Raw genomic sequence first — 13,611 nt, 5'->3', positions numbered from 1 at the left:
CAGAGGAATAGTAATTGAGTCACAACAAAGTGTCCAGCATGTTGCTATGGAAGCAGGTAGCTGAGGTCACATCAAGCCAATTATTGTCTGAGATGTGACTCAGTAAGTACCTCTATGCCAGCCCTAGCACCTGTGTTGTACTCACTTTATGTCTCCCTTTTTAGTTTTCTTGGTATTTTACCTTGAAAAGAGGCTTAGTTATCATGGCACTGTGTACTTTTAAATCCACTTGAATGATGAATTCAATTAAATGAATTTTGCCTTGTGTATCTTCAAACATCTCTTTGTTTTAACTTGGAAGATTAAATACATTTCCACATAGTTTCTAATGTCTTTATAGAAGGAGCTAAAAAGAATGCAAATTCATGACATAAAAATTGCTTCTAGGCGGGGAAGAGTTCCTTTACTTATGGGAATGGGGGAAAAGATGACAGTATTAACATTTGTTCTTTCTAAAGAGAATGTATGTTTGCTCCACCTCAGAATTACTGGGCATAAAGAAAATTATTTCTTGATTTATATAGATTATATAGCAGGAAAAGTCATAAAGTGATGGCTGCCTGTATTGGCATGGGATTTCTTAAAAGTAAATCTGACCATTTTAACAGTTTGCGTTTTTTATTTTTTTGTAACAGGATGTGAAGTTACTCCAGATGTAAACATTTCAGGCCAAAAATTTAACATTAAACTGCTGATTCCAGTTGCTGAGGGCATGAATGAGATCTGGCTTCGTTGTGACAATGTAAGTTTTCCAATTAAAAGTAAATGTCAGTTGACCAGTCATCTTGATATTTTATACTCAAAAGGCTCACATGTGATATATTTCATACCTCAGTATTTCTTTTCATCAGGAAAAACAGTATGCGCACTGGATGGCAGCCTGCAGACTAGCCTCCAAAGGCAAGACCATGGCGGACAGTTCTTACAATTTAGAAGTTCAGAATATTCTTTCCTTTCTGAAGATGCAGCATTTAAACCCAGATCCTCAGTTAATACCAGAGCAGATCACAACTGATATAAATCCTGAATGTTTGGTATCTCCGCGATATCTAAAAAAATACAAGAACAAGCAGGTACTTGATTCATTTTACTTTTATCTGCTGTTTTCTGTTGGTTTGTTTTATAATTTTGTATGTATACTTTAGTTTCAATTTCCCATAAGGCAGTTAGAATATAAAACAGGAATAAACAGCTGTTACTTTCAGTTGGTCTTTTTTAAAAAATTATTTCTATAGGACAGATGAGGTAGAATATTAATTGTAAACAATCTGAGTAGGTCACTTTAATAGTGTGTTCTTTCAGCGACCTGAATATATGAAGTATGTCCCCCAAATACTTTCTGTTCCTTAATTCATGTAGTCATAGTCCTTAAATAACCAAGTAAATGTGATATAACACACAACCAGCATCTCCCAACAAAATCTGTAATGCCTCTTACTGTGGAATAGACTTTTCCAGCTTTGGAAATAAATTTTTTAAGAGTAGTTTACATTTTAACAGTGTCTTTCCTTAACAACCAAAACATAATCAAGATTTGTGTAATGTGACAAAGTTTAATAAATTTCCATTGACATTCACCTCTTTTTGTTCACTCTGCTTAGAATTCTTTTCTGGAAATTAAAACCATAAAAGGATTGCTGTTTAAGAAAATTGTTCTTCAGTACGACATAAACGGTTCTTTGCAGGGGAATTTCTCTTGAGTTAGACCCCCAGTATTCTCTACACCAAGTATCATGCCATAAAAGGAAAAGGCTTGTTAAGGATGGGGGGGGCGGGAGAGACTGAAGATCTTTAAAATAAACATTTCATTTGATCTAGTTTCATTTTTATCTTCGTTAAAGAGTACTTTTAAACATATTAAAGCTCCAGGAAAGTACCCACAACACTTCTTCTTAACCTTAAATATGTTTATCATGTGGGTCTAAAATCACTTAGCTAGAAATGTTCAGAAGTTTTAATGGTCAAATGTTTAAGTTTCAGAGGTCGTGTAAGCTACATGGAAATTGTTTATCCCCTGGTCTCATGCTGTGGGAGGAGTAAGGAATGGAGGAAATGTTGCTTTGGGAACTTTGTGGAATGTAGATTGTAAGTTAAAAAGGGAAAGTGAATCAAGCACTAATTTCATTTAAGAATTACTTGTAAATCAACTTGTTTCTTAAAGTAGATTTATTTGCCTTCAAAGGCAATGAGTAATTTTAAATCTTAGCAATTTATCATTCCACTATCAGGTATTGGAGGGGGAAAAAACACCTTAAAAGTACAATGGTAAAGGCTATGAAATGTTGGCTTAGCTAAAGATAAGTATTGGGTTATTTCTTCAGAAGCCTTTAGAATGAGAGTTCCAACTTTAAAATTTTTCTGTCCCTGAGTTTTCTCCTGGAATGTCAAATGAAAATTCTCTAGAGGACAAAGACAATGTTTGTCTTTAACTGGCAGGATGTGCGTGGGCCACAGCTAAGGATCCTTCTGGTCTTGTCTTCCATGCTGGTATCTCATCAAATGTACATTCTTCTTTGATTCTTCATTCTCTAACTAGTCTTACAGGTTGTTCCTAGAAGGTAGGGACCATGTATTGCCCCAACACTTTGAAAATGCTGACAGACAAAAGTTTAGCTGCTATGGTGTGTCAGGCGCTGTGCTAACCACTGGACATAATGCTCAGTATTTGTTAAACTCTAGAATCCAGTGGCATTCAGGAGCTGGTTAGGAAGATGTGTAGACAAGTGGTTTTCATTTTGGTCCACCAGTATAGCCTTCGTTTTACTAATATTGCTATGGCTGTGTTTAAATGAAATGACTTGCAAATTGGATTTTACATTTTAAAGAATTTTCTACATTTTATCCATGTGATTCTAAATTGAAATGAGCTATTATTTTTATAGTCAATATTGCTAGTGTAGTGTATGGCATCTCTCTATTTTCCTTTCCAGGAAAAAGGATGCAAAAAACAGATGGTAATTGCTTTTCTTGTGTAAATAATGAAAACAAAGTATGGTCACTGCACTTTATACCTTCAACTTATTGCTGAAAAGCAGTGCATGGATCATATCTGACTAAATCTGAGAAGACATTAAAAGCTGTTGAATATTTTATTTTATTACTAAAATAATCAGCTCTACCTTAACCTCTAAGAATGGGGATAAAAGGGTATTTGTTCTTTTTATTTTATTCCTATAAATTTCTATCTTTAATTTTAGTAACATTTAATCTATAGAGCCATGTGAAGTGTTTCTTAGTATTCTAAATTGAAAGTGATCACTGCTTCCTCGTTTTCATTTTCATGCTTGCATTTACTTTGCTTGGTTTCCACCTAAAGTAATTTTTTGCATGGTTTTTGGCTGGAATTTTGGTTTGCAGGTTGCCGCAACTTTTCTTTGCTTCATTGCCATTTTTTCTGATCGCCTTTTTTTTTTTCTTTCTGCTTCCCTTTTCTTTCCTCGCATTGCCATCTACAGCCAGGCTATATAAGAGATTTGGTAAGTTCTCCACATTTACAGAAAAAAAGAAAAATATTTTAAATCCTAGCTACAGTTTCCCTTCATGGATTAATTTCCTTCCACTCCTTATAGGAGTAGTCATCCCAAAATGAGTATAATTTAAATTAAAAATGAACTTTTCTAGTACTGTCTTTAGAAAAATTTCAAAATCATTGTGATTTCAAGTGCTTGAAAGCTGACATATATTCCTGCTAGATTAGGAATCTCTGATATTCCAGGTATTTATTCTGATCATCATATAGCTTGAGTTAAATTTAAAACTCATCATGTATATGAGTATTAGAACATACCAGCTTATATATAATAGCGGTATCACGTGTGTGCTTAGAATGTCTCTAGGGCAGTTAAATACTCGCATAGTAATTTTTGTTTCTTGAAATATGAAAACTGAAAGAAGAAATATAGTTTTCCCCAATGTAACTTCATCTACTTTCTAATTCCACTTCTTACATGATTTTGGGGTACAAAATTTTAAATCTTTTTGTATTGATTTTGCCATGCATGAATAATATCTAATGGTGACGGTGATGTTTAATCATGTTTAGATATCAGCAAGAATTCTGGAGGCCCATCAGAATGTAGCTCAGATGAGTCTAATCGAAGCCAAGATGCGATTTATTCAAGCTTGGCAGTCATTGCCAGAATTCGGCATCACACACTTTATTGCAAGGTAAAAACCCTTATGTTTAAACCTTTATTTTTTTCACTTAATGTACTTCATATGTAATTAAAACTTAAACATTTAAAGCTACTCTCTGACACCCATCTAACCTATTGTAGAGTGAAATTTAAAGAATGTTGGGATGTATTTTCTGTATTTTTAACTTTCACATTAAAAATTCGATGACTACATTTCTATTTTTACCCATACAAGAATAGTACCTTAACTCTTAAAAAATACTATTCTTATGAGTAAACAGTTTATATTTTTAAATTTAATGTTATAGGTTCCAAGGGGGCAAAAAAGAAGAACTTATTGGAATTGCATACAACAGACTGATTAGGATGGATGCCAGCACAGGGGATGCAATTAAAACGTGGCGTTTCAGTAACATGAAACAGTGGAATGTAAATTGGGAAATAAAAATGGTAAGCTCTGACAGTGTTACTTGAATCCATATGTAGTCCTGCTAAAAAACAGCAAATTAAGAATAAAAAGGTTAAATTCTAAGGATTATTTTTGTACCGTTACCTCTTAAAGTATATAGAATGTGGCTGTTACTCATTTCCCTGTTTGGTAACTATTCCAGTTATGAAAATTCTGAGAATATACTGCTCTCTTTAGAATATCCCCTGACTTCTTTAAGGTTGCCTTTGTCCAGTGGGGTAGGCCCTTTCAATCACAGTGGCAGCAGCTGATTCTGGAATGCCTGCTCTGTGGCAGGCATGATGCTGGAGTCTTCACGCTTGTATCGTATCTCTAACACCGCAGCCTGGTGAGGTGGATTACCCCTCCTTTACAAAAGAGGATTCTAAAAGTTAGAGGTTTCAGGACCACACATTTAATAACAGAATCAGGATTCAAACTCAGATGCCTGGGCTCTAAAACCTGGCACATGGACTACAGATCATGCTGCTCGTAATTTGAAGTATGTGATTAACATTTAAAGTAAGCACAATTTTTTGCTAATGTCATTTGCTTTAGAATCATTGAGCTTGTTGTATCAGTTCCTGTCACTTCATAGGATCTCCTGTTACTGAAATATTCAAACATGATACCTAAAGGTTAAGTATCTAAAACAAATATTAAATTAAACACAGGAAGTAGGTTTTCTCCCAGGACTTGCAGAAACATTCTCATTAATTGAATCACCAGAGACCATTTGGGAACTTAATGACCTAAACCCCTTGCATTCAGTCTTCCTTTTCAGAACATGAAAACCTTTCAAAAATGAGTAGGAGAAGTTCGCAGATGTTTTATTCTCTTGGAATTGGAGGCATTATTAGTTTAAGATTAAAGAAAGGGATATTTGAGAAACAACAAGTACTTTGATAAGACGGACCATAAATAGCAGAGTAGCTCTACTTGGACCCCCCCCCCCACCACCACCTGAAGTTTTCCAGGAACTGACCAATAGTTCTTTGTCTTTCTTCCAGGTCACCGTAGAGTTTGCAGATGAAGTACGATTGTCCTTCATTTGTACTGAAGTAGATTGCAAAGTGGTTCATGAATTCATTGGGGGCTACATATTTCTTTCAACACGTGCAAAAGACCAAAACGAGAGTTTAGATGAAGAGATGTTCTACAAACTCACTAGTGGTTGGGTGTGAGTACAAATACTGTGTAATGAAACTCCACGGCCATAACAATATTTAACTTTAAAAGCTGTTTGTTTGTTATATGCTGCTTAATAAAGTAAGCTTGAAATTTATCATTTTACCATGAAAACTTTTTCGCCTTACCAGACCAGTTAATATGTGCACTAACAAGCACGACTTTTAATCTGCTATCATGATACAATATATGGACCTGAAGATGGCACACATTCCTTAAGGGCCATGAATTGAAAACTGAAATAGTGGGCAAGTCAGAAATAAAAACATACTGATTTAAGTTAGCCGAACTCTACAAAATTCAAGCCATCTACTTTAAAGCTATCCAGGGCTTAAACTATATGAAGTGTATTTGTCATGTTTAATGCATGTGTTTTAATGTATGTTTAATTTGAACTGTTTAAAAAATACCCTACTTCTGATAGCCATTTGATCCCCACCCCGTCCTCACCCATACATAAATCAGGCCTGCAAAAAATGCCTGGTATTTAATGTCATTATTTGACCTTGAAGGAAAATGCTGTTAGTCCGTTACGCTTGGTTTGTTTTGTCCTTGAGTAAGCATGTATGTATATTGTCTTTCGTTTTTATTTTTACACCATACTGTATTACAACACTTAGTATTCACCAGCATATTCACTGTCTGCCTAAAATATGCAACTTTTGCATTACAATATGAAGTAAAAGGTCTATGAAGTATATGCATTTTGTGTAACTAATGTACAAACACAAATTTTATAAAATTGTACAGTTTTTTAAAAAACTACTCACAACTAGCAAGTGGCTTAGATGTAGCATCTTTGCATTAATTAAATGCTTTTAAAAATATAACTAATGTGCAGTTTTAATATCTGCTAAATTAAGAATGACTTCATCATAGTCATGACTTGCCACAATGTCCTTAACTCTGATGCCTGGACTGGCCATGTTCTAGTCTGTTGCGCTGTTACAATCTGCATTGGTGCTAGTCAGAAAATTCTTAGCTCACACAGCCCAAAAGGGTGCCAGGGAAGGGTGGATTACCAGTATTGTCCAATGCTCCATGGTTTAAAGTCTGTATAAATGCATTTTATTTTAAATAAAAACAAAATCTTTTATTTAATGTTTCTTTTTGTACTACTTCTTTTTACTGTTTACATAGCTTTAACTTTGTACAAATGAACTTTGCTTTCTGGAAATGTTTTGCCTTCAGTTTGTACTGTGGGAGCAACTTGCTAGCATTGCAGAGTGTCACCAGATAGAAATATTTCATCTGTAAGATACATGCTTCCACTTGAGAACCCCTCATTTTGCCTAACACGGATCTCCCTCTACTTAGGACGGAGTTAGTTCCTATAAATACATCGAAAGTTGCAAATATCAGAAGATGAAAATGTATTTAATATACCTAATTTGCTCATAGCTTAGCTGGCCTTCAACGAGATCAGAATATTTGTGTTGGGATAAAATCACCTAACACAAAGCCTGTTTTATAATAAAGTGAGCATTGCATTTCATTTATTGATACTGAAAATGAAAACCGTATTGTTTGTTCCCTTGTGATCGGGCTATCTGGAAGCTGCAGATCTTTGTCACCGCCCACAAGACAGTATCGAACCACACATCACCAGCCCGGGAAAAGATCAAAATTCACAATAAGGTTTACTGGTGTGTACTGCTTTCAAACTAGTGAGTCAGTGACCATCTATAAATAAAATTGAACTGGATATTTAAATGTTAGAAATGTAGTTCTAAACATAAATACGATGAACAGACATTGAGGTGGGCAGAATTTGTTTTAAACAACAAAATGACTTGATTCAACACAAAACAAAATACACACATCAATTTATCCCCCGATGCTACTGTTTTATCATTGGACTCAGAACTTTAGTTCTGCATTTTCCCTCCTTTACCTCTCGCATTTAATCAGACTAAGTCTTACTATTTGCTTTTCCCTCACGCAGCCTTGTCTACTCTTCTCATTGCCATCACTGTCAACTGAATTCAGGTTCTGTCTTGTGCCTGCCATAGTGCAGCAGCTCAGAAAACTGCTCATACCACACTCTGCATGGCTTTCCTTTGTACTCCCAGGGCAGGTGATAATAGTAGACTTTGCTCCAGAACTTAAGAGCTTCCTGCTAAAAATTTTTTTTGATAGTTCCCTTTCCTCGTGGTAAGTACGTGTCAACCAACTTGTATAGTCACTTGCTATAGTCACATACAGTCTTTGACATATTTGAGGCCTTTGTAGTCCCATTGCTTCCACACAAATGAGAACAGCCTCTTAGGATTTCCCTGCCTCAGGTTTGCCCCACTCTCTTGTCCCCCAGTTTGCCTCCTAGTGACTTTGAGATGAATTCAGCCCCAGCATCAGTGGCTGTTTCAGCTTTAGTGACTCACTGTTGCCCACAGCCTAAAACCAACGCCCCAGTCAACACTCAACAGCCTTCTATGGTCTGTTTTCCAGCTCACATTTTCATCCTTATCTCCCAACAGCCTTAACATTCCTGTCAAACTGGGCAGCTCACATTCTCCAGACACACTTTGCATTCTCCTGTCTCCATGTCGCTCCCCAAGCCCACAATGTCTTCATCCCTGAACCTTCTTCCAACCTCTACCTGTTCACATCTCTCCTTTGCAGTATTTTTAGAAATATTAGAGTGTCAGCTTGCATTCCTAAGCACTTCATGGTAGCTGAAGATTTTCTCTTTGAACTGTCATTGATTTTGGTCCTCTTTGGAAGTGAAAAGCAATCACCCTATGGATTGATCATATCCCATTGCCCCTAAAAATAATTTCTCCCTTAAGGACTGAGGCAGAGCCTCATGTTTTCTACCTGGGAAATCTGTGTTCCTATGTAACACATTTATTGAATGTAATAATGGTTTATTTTGGAAATGAAAGAATTATAACTCAGAATTTTTTCAGCATCAGCATAATCTAGTATGGAGGAAATGGACATGTTTTTTGCATACTAACTATGCATTAAGCACGCTAAGAGCTTTCAAATACGTTCTCCCTTCTAAAGATTCAAACAGTCCCATTTTCTTTCATAAATGAAACTCAGAGGCACACTGACCTGTTTAAAGTCACACTGCTGTAATTAGTGACAAGGCACACTCCTAGCAGTAGTAGAAACAAAATAACCCTCCATGAATCCTGAGGAACCTTCTTGGTAGTGGTCTGTCTATAGAAACAACATAGGTCTGTGAAAAGAACACGTGGCAGGGCCTCCAGACATTTCAAGTCCCTGTAATTCAGTTTCCTGTGGACACTGATGGCACTGGGGACTGCCCAACAGCCAAGCTCCCTTCCAGCTTTACTCTTAGGCTAGCAGGTTAGAGACCTGCTGGAAACCCCTGATGTAGTTAATGAGTAATCCTAACTTAGTACAAATTGCATTCTACACAACCTTGAACTTCAAGTCAGGGACAGAAAGGCAGGAGCTCTTTCAGCTTTACAGAGGCAAAACTGACAAATTGTAAGATTTGAATGTGCATCATGGTGATTTGATACACACATGAAAGCATTCCCACCATTTAGTTAAATAACATGCCCATCCCCCTAGGGAAGAGGTTATGGGAAAACTGTCATGTGCACTTCTCCACTCTTAACACAGGCCAGAAAGCGACAGGCAGACGGTGCTTTAGCCATTGTGTAGACCATAGTTGTTTTTGGTTTCATGTTAAATGTCTCCAGAGGCTCTTAGTGATCAACTAGCAATGAACCTATGTTCATGCCTTACTCTTACTTGGAAAAATACCACAAATAGTTAAATCTTGAAAGGAGCCAGTATGGTACCTACAATGAAGATCGTCATTTACCAGTAAGATGTTAGGGTGCCTGTTTTTTTTTTCACTCCAAACATTTTCTGATGCTCTGGAACGCATCCCTAGCTCATGCCTTTCATAGCTATTCCTATGCCCCTCCAGTTTAGTGTGACACGGACTGCTGCTGTCTTTAATTTTTTATAACAGTAAAATCATAGCTGCATTGGTAATTCTGAAAATAAGAGAGGACTTTCTAACATTCATCCCTTGGGGACTTAGTATTACCATTAATGCTGCCTGACAGCCTCCCCCAAATGCAGAGCCCTGCATAGCTGCCATCAATGCTCTGCTTTATTATAAAAATGTGGACACTGACTCCTCGAAACACTTGCATAGCTTTGTCATCACATAGCTGCACATTTGAGAAGAAGGGAGTGATGAGTTGCTTGCCACATGGGTGCAAGCATCACATAGTAGACACAGTGCAATAATAAATTGATCCAATTCTCACTTGGCTGATAAAATTCCAGTTATCTCTCCACAGTAATATCCAGGAAGAAGTTGTTTACCAAAGAGTTCTGTGCTCTTCAACAAATTAATTCTTTATCTGTTTGAACTGCTTTGGTTTGGCAGCTCAAAAATGGGGGAGGTGATAGAGACAGTGACAGGAAATAGAGAATTTTCAATCTGGGTAAGAGGAGTGAAATTCTCAAGTGGATTACAGAGTCCCCAGAACAGGAAACAGTAGGAAAAAAAAAAAAAAAAGCCTTATCTGGTGACCTTATTTCCCACTGTGCTGATTCTTTTTCTCTGTTTTCATTTAATAAACAATACAAAGTTTCCCAGGCTGACTGTGTACATTAAAATTCTTTATCCCCTTAGTAAACAGTCATCAGCATACACAACCCTAGTTGAGTTTCCCTTTTGATACTTGTGCATGGGTCTGTGTATTACTAAAAATTACAAGCACTTAAAATAATTTGGGGCCATTATTTCATGAGATCTAATTATAGTCTCATGTGGCTTCTCTGGTCAGCCATTAATGCTGTACTAATGCTCAGGGAAGTGATCCAAGTTCAATGTTAATTAAATTTGTGATAAAAACAGCACAACCAAACAGGTTTAACATATCTGTATTACTATGGCTTGTTAATAGTGCACAATAACACATTTTTATGTCATAAATTCTTTGTGAACCTTATTTTTATCACCAAGTTTTTATCACTGAGCAAAAACATTTACTTTTGGATTTATAGAGCAAAATATCTAGTTTTTTCTACCTTCCTCACCTATTATAAATTCAATTAGCTCTTACAAGGAACATCGCGTAAATAGCATTTCTCCTATTACAGGACAGCAAAGGGCCAACAATAGTCAAAACACTTTTAAACAACAACAAGCAAGAGGACTAGCCTTTCCAGACAGTCAGAAGTTGTATAAAACTACATGGTCAGGGGCCTCCCTGGTGGTGCAGCAGGTTGAGCACCGTGCTGTGAAGCTGTCCGCAGCCTCTGCAGCGCGGGTTTGATTCCCGGCCAGCCAGGGAGATGCCCACATGGCATGATAGACCTCTCCTGTCTCGCCCGCTGCTCCCCTCAGCAGTGTATTTCGTCAGTCTGCTTGTTCAGTTCCCCACTCTGTCTCTGGTGAATCCTCTCACCCTCCCGCACATCTGGCCTGTACCCCGCTTCTTGTATAAAATAAATAAATCTTCAAAAAACAAAGCAAAACAAAAAAAACCCTACATGGTCATTGCAGGATTATTTATAATTGCCCAACTACATCAACAACCTAAGTGCCCAAAATCAGATGCGTAGATCAAGAAAATGTGCTTCATATATACAATACTATACCGCCCAGTGATCAAAAAAGAAACTCAGGCCATTTTGAGGCAACATGGTGGAGCTGGAAGGGATTATACTAAGTGAAATAAATTGGAAGGAGAAAGACAAATACTGGATGATTTCACTAATATGTGGAATACAGGGAAACCGAACAAAGGGTGAGATAAAGCCAAACGAAAAACTAAACTCTGAAAACTGACTATGGAACTGAAGCATCGGAGAGGGAGGAGGGAGAACAAAGCGGGAAGGGAGAACAACAGACTACGGTTGTGGACTGCGGGTGCTCTGGTGGGAGGTGTGCTATGGTGACAACACCTGAGGGGGGATTCCATAACTCCAAAGTGCAAACAATGATGTAAACCAATGTTACCTCAAAAAAGTTAAAAACAGATTGAAAACAGAAAAGTGTAGTGTTGACATGAGGGTAAATAAAATAGCCAGATTCAGACTCCAGAAACAGACATGCCACACATGGAAATATTTCTGAAATATTTGCAGACTGGCATGATACAAGTCTCCCAATGAGTGGTGCTTGCGGTTATCCTTATGACACAAGGGCATCTGGGCCGCTGCCTCATCCATGTGTAGTAGCAGTAGCAGCGGTCCAAGTCAACCAAATGAATTAAAGACTTAAATGTCAAATCCGAAACAAATTGTAAAAATGACATCAGTGTTTACATGGTGTTGAGGGAAAACTTTAAGACACAAAAGGTGCCAACCAGTTGGACTAAAATGAGAAATACAAAGTGTAAAAAGGCAAATCAAGTTGGGAGATGGTATGTGCAACACATGGTTGACAGAATTAGCATCTAGATTATAAGTACTAACACATGCTCACTGACCAAGCCACAAGAAGAATAGACAAAACCCGGAACTGGGTATATGATGGAAGAGGAAACCTAAAATGGTCAATAAAATCTATGAAAATTGTTAAACTTCACTGGCATTCTGGAAGATGGAGTAAACACATTTTCAATACAAACCTTCAGACCTACCTTAGTAAAAAATTTCAAAATGTGCCAATTCAAGTGTTGCACGGGATGTGGAATCACTGACTGATTGATGGGACTACAAATTAGAACAGAGCACTTCAGAAACACTTTGACATCATCTGGTAAAACACATATCCTGTGACCCGGCAACCCCACTCTAGGGATGTACATACCCTAGAGAAACTGCTGTACGTGCATTCCCAGAGACACTCAAAAGAACATATATAACAGAACTACTCAGAATGGCAACAAAACAGAACAAACAGATGTCCATCACAGTAGAATGGACGGAAATGCAAAGTTGTGTAAAATGGAAGCAAAATAGCAGTTTCAACACACATAACATGGATGACTCTCAACCTAGTGTGGAACCAAAGCTCAGCTGTGGAATACACAGTATGATTAAAGTGTGCAAGATCAAAGTGTGCACAGCTGTCACACTTAAAAAAAAAGTACAAGTAGCACATATTTTCTGTTTTGTTGAACAGAAACTTCATATTTAAAAGACTGTCCAGTGTGATCCTAAAAGATACAGTAGCCGAATGGAAGTAGAGTCTGGCTGGCGGCAGCTCCCATTCCACTCTTGATGGACCCTCCTGTTTCTGGACAAGATCAGCACATGTGTCTGGCCCTTGTGAATGATTAATTGGCAGACTGTTTGACTGCTCTGGTTTAAGAATGGAGTTAATGAGCCCAGGGTCAGGGGTTCAGCCCCTTGGGATCCAGCTGACTTGGCATTGTTGCACGCTCACAGGCTGTGCCATTATTCTGGAAATGTGGAGGGCTAGTCACAATAGCAACTGGACAACGAGAAGAACAGATCGATCAGCTCAATGAAGAAATCAACTCTAAGCTCAAAGATCTGCTCAGCATATAAATCACAGCACTGTTACTCATAAGACATCAACCCAAGTCTTGTTAAACCATCCCCGTGACAGCAGAGGAGTCAAGGAACTTAGACACATTCTCTTGCTGCCTGGATAAGAACAAAGGTGCCTGTATGTTAGTTCAACTCTGCTGTTGATGCTTGACTTTGTGAGCTAGGAATTCTGAATATGGTGCTGATTATCAAGAACTTAGGCTACACGGAGCTGAAAGTGCTTTCTAAATGTGAACATGAAGTCAAGAAGGTCGGGAAGGTAGATAAACACCACAGCTGCACAGTAGGACCATCTTGAAAATGCCTAGATTCTATTTTAAAAATGTCCTTGGTTCACGTAGAAAGCACCCAAAGTAAGGAATGATCACAGGT

General features: G+C 37.6%; 1 protein-coding gene across 7 annotated transcripts in view; it reads left to right on the top strand.

Annotated features, from left to right (window-relative positions):
* FERMT2 (FERM domain containing kindlin 2) overlaps window positions 1–5,768 on the top strand; it is a gene marked incomplete at both ends in the record, with an annotated part of 76,890 nt that extends 71,122 nt beyond the window's left edge. For 4 of the 7 annotated variants that reach the window (XM_084239940.1, XM_084239939.1, XM_084239938.1 and 1 more), the window contains 5 exons: window positions 636–742; window positions 852–1,073; window positions 4,043–4,167; window positions 4,445–4,586; window positions 5,595–5,768. In XM_084239940.1, coding sequence (XP_084096066.1) covers window positions 636–742; window positions 852–1,073; window positions 4,043–4,167; window positions 4,445–4,586; window positions 5,595–5,768 — 770 coding nt within the window. Of the gene's footprint in view, window positions 1–635; window positions 743–851; window positions 1,074–2,930; window positions 2,955–3,455; window positions 3,477–4,042; window positions 4,168–4,444; window positions 4,587–5,594 lie in introns of all 7 variants that reach the window. The other 3 variants (XM_084239937.1, XM_084239934.1, XM_084239936.1) reach the window with 2 other exon arrangements.
* Window positions 5,769–13,611: the final 7,843 nt, after the last annotated feature.

Source organism: Talpa europaea (genome assembly GCF_964194135.1).
Source record: "Talpa europaea genome assembly, chromosome: 8".
NCBI classification, from domain to species: Eukaryota; Metazoa; Chordata; class Mammalia; order Eulipotyphla; family Talpidae; genus Talpa; species Talpa europaea.
This window is presented reverse-complemented; position numbering and strand designations above follow the sequence as displayed.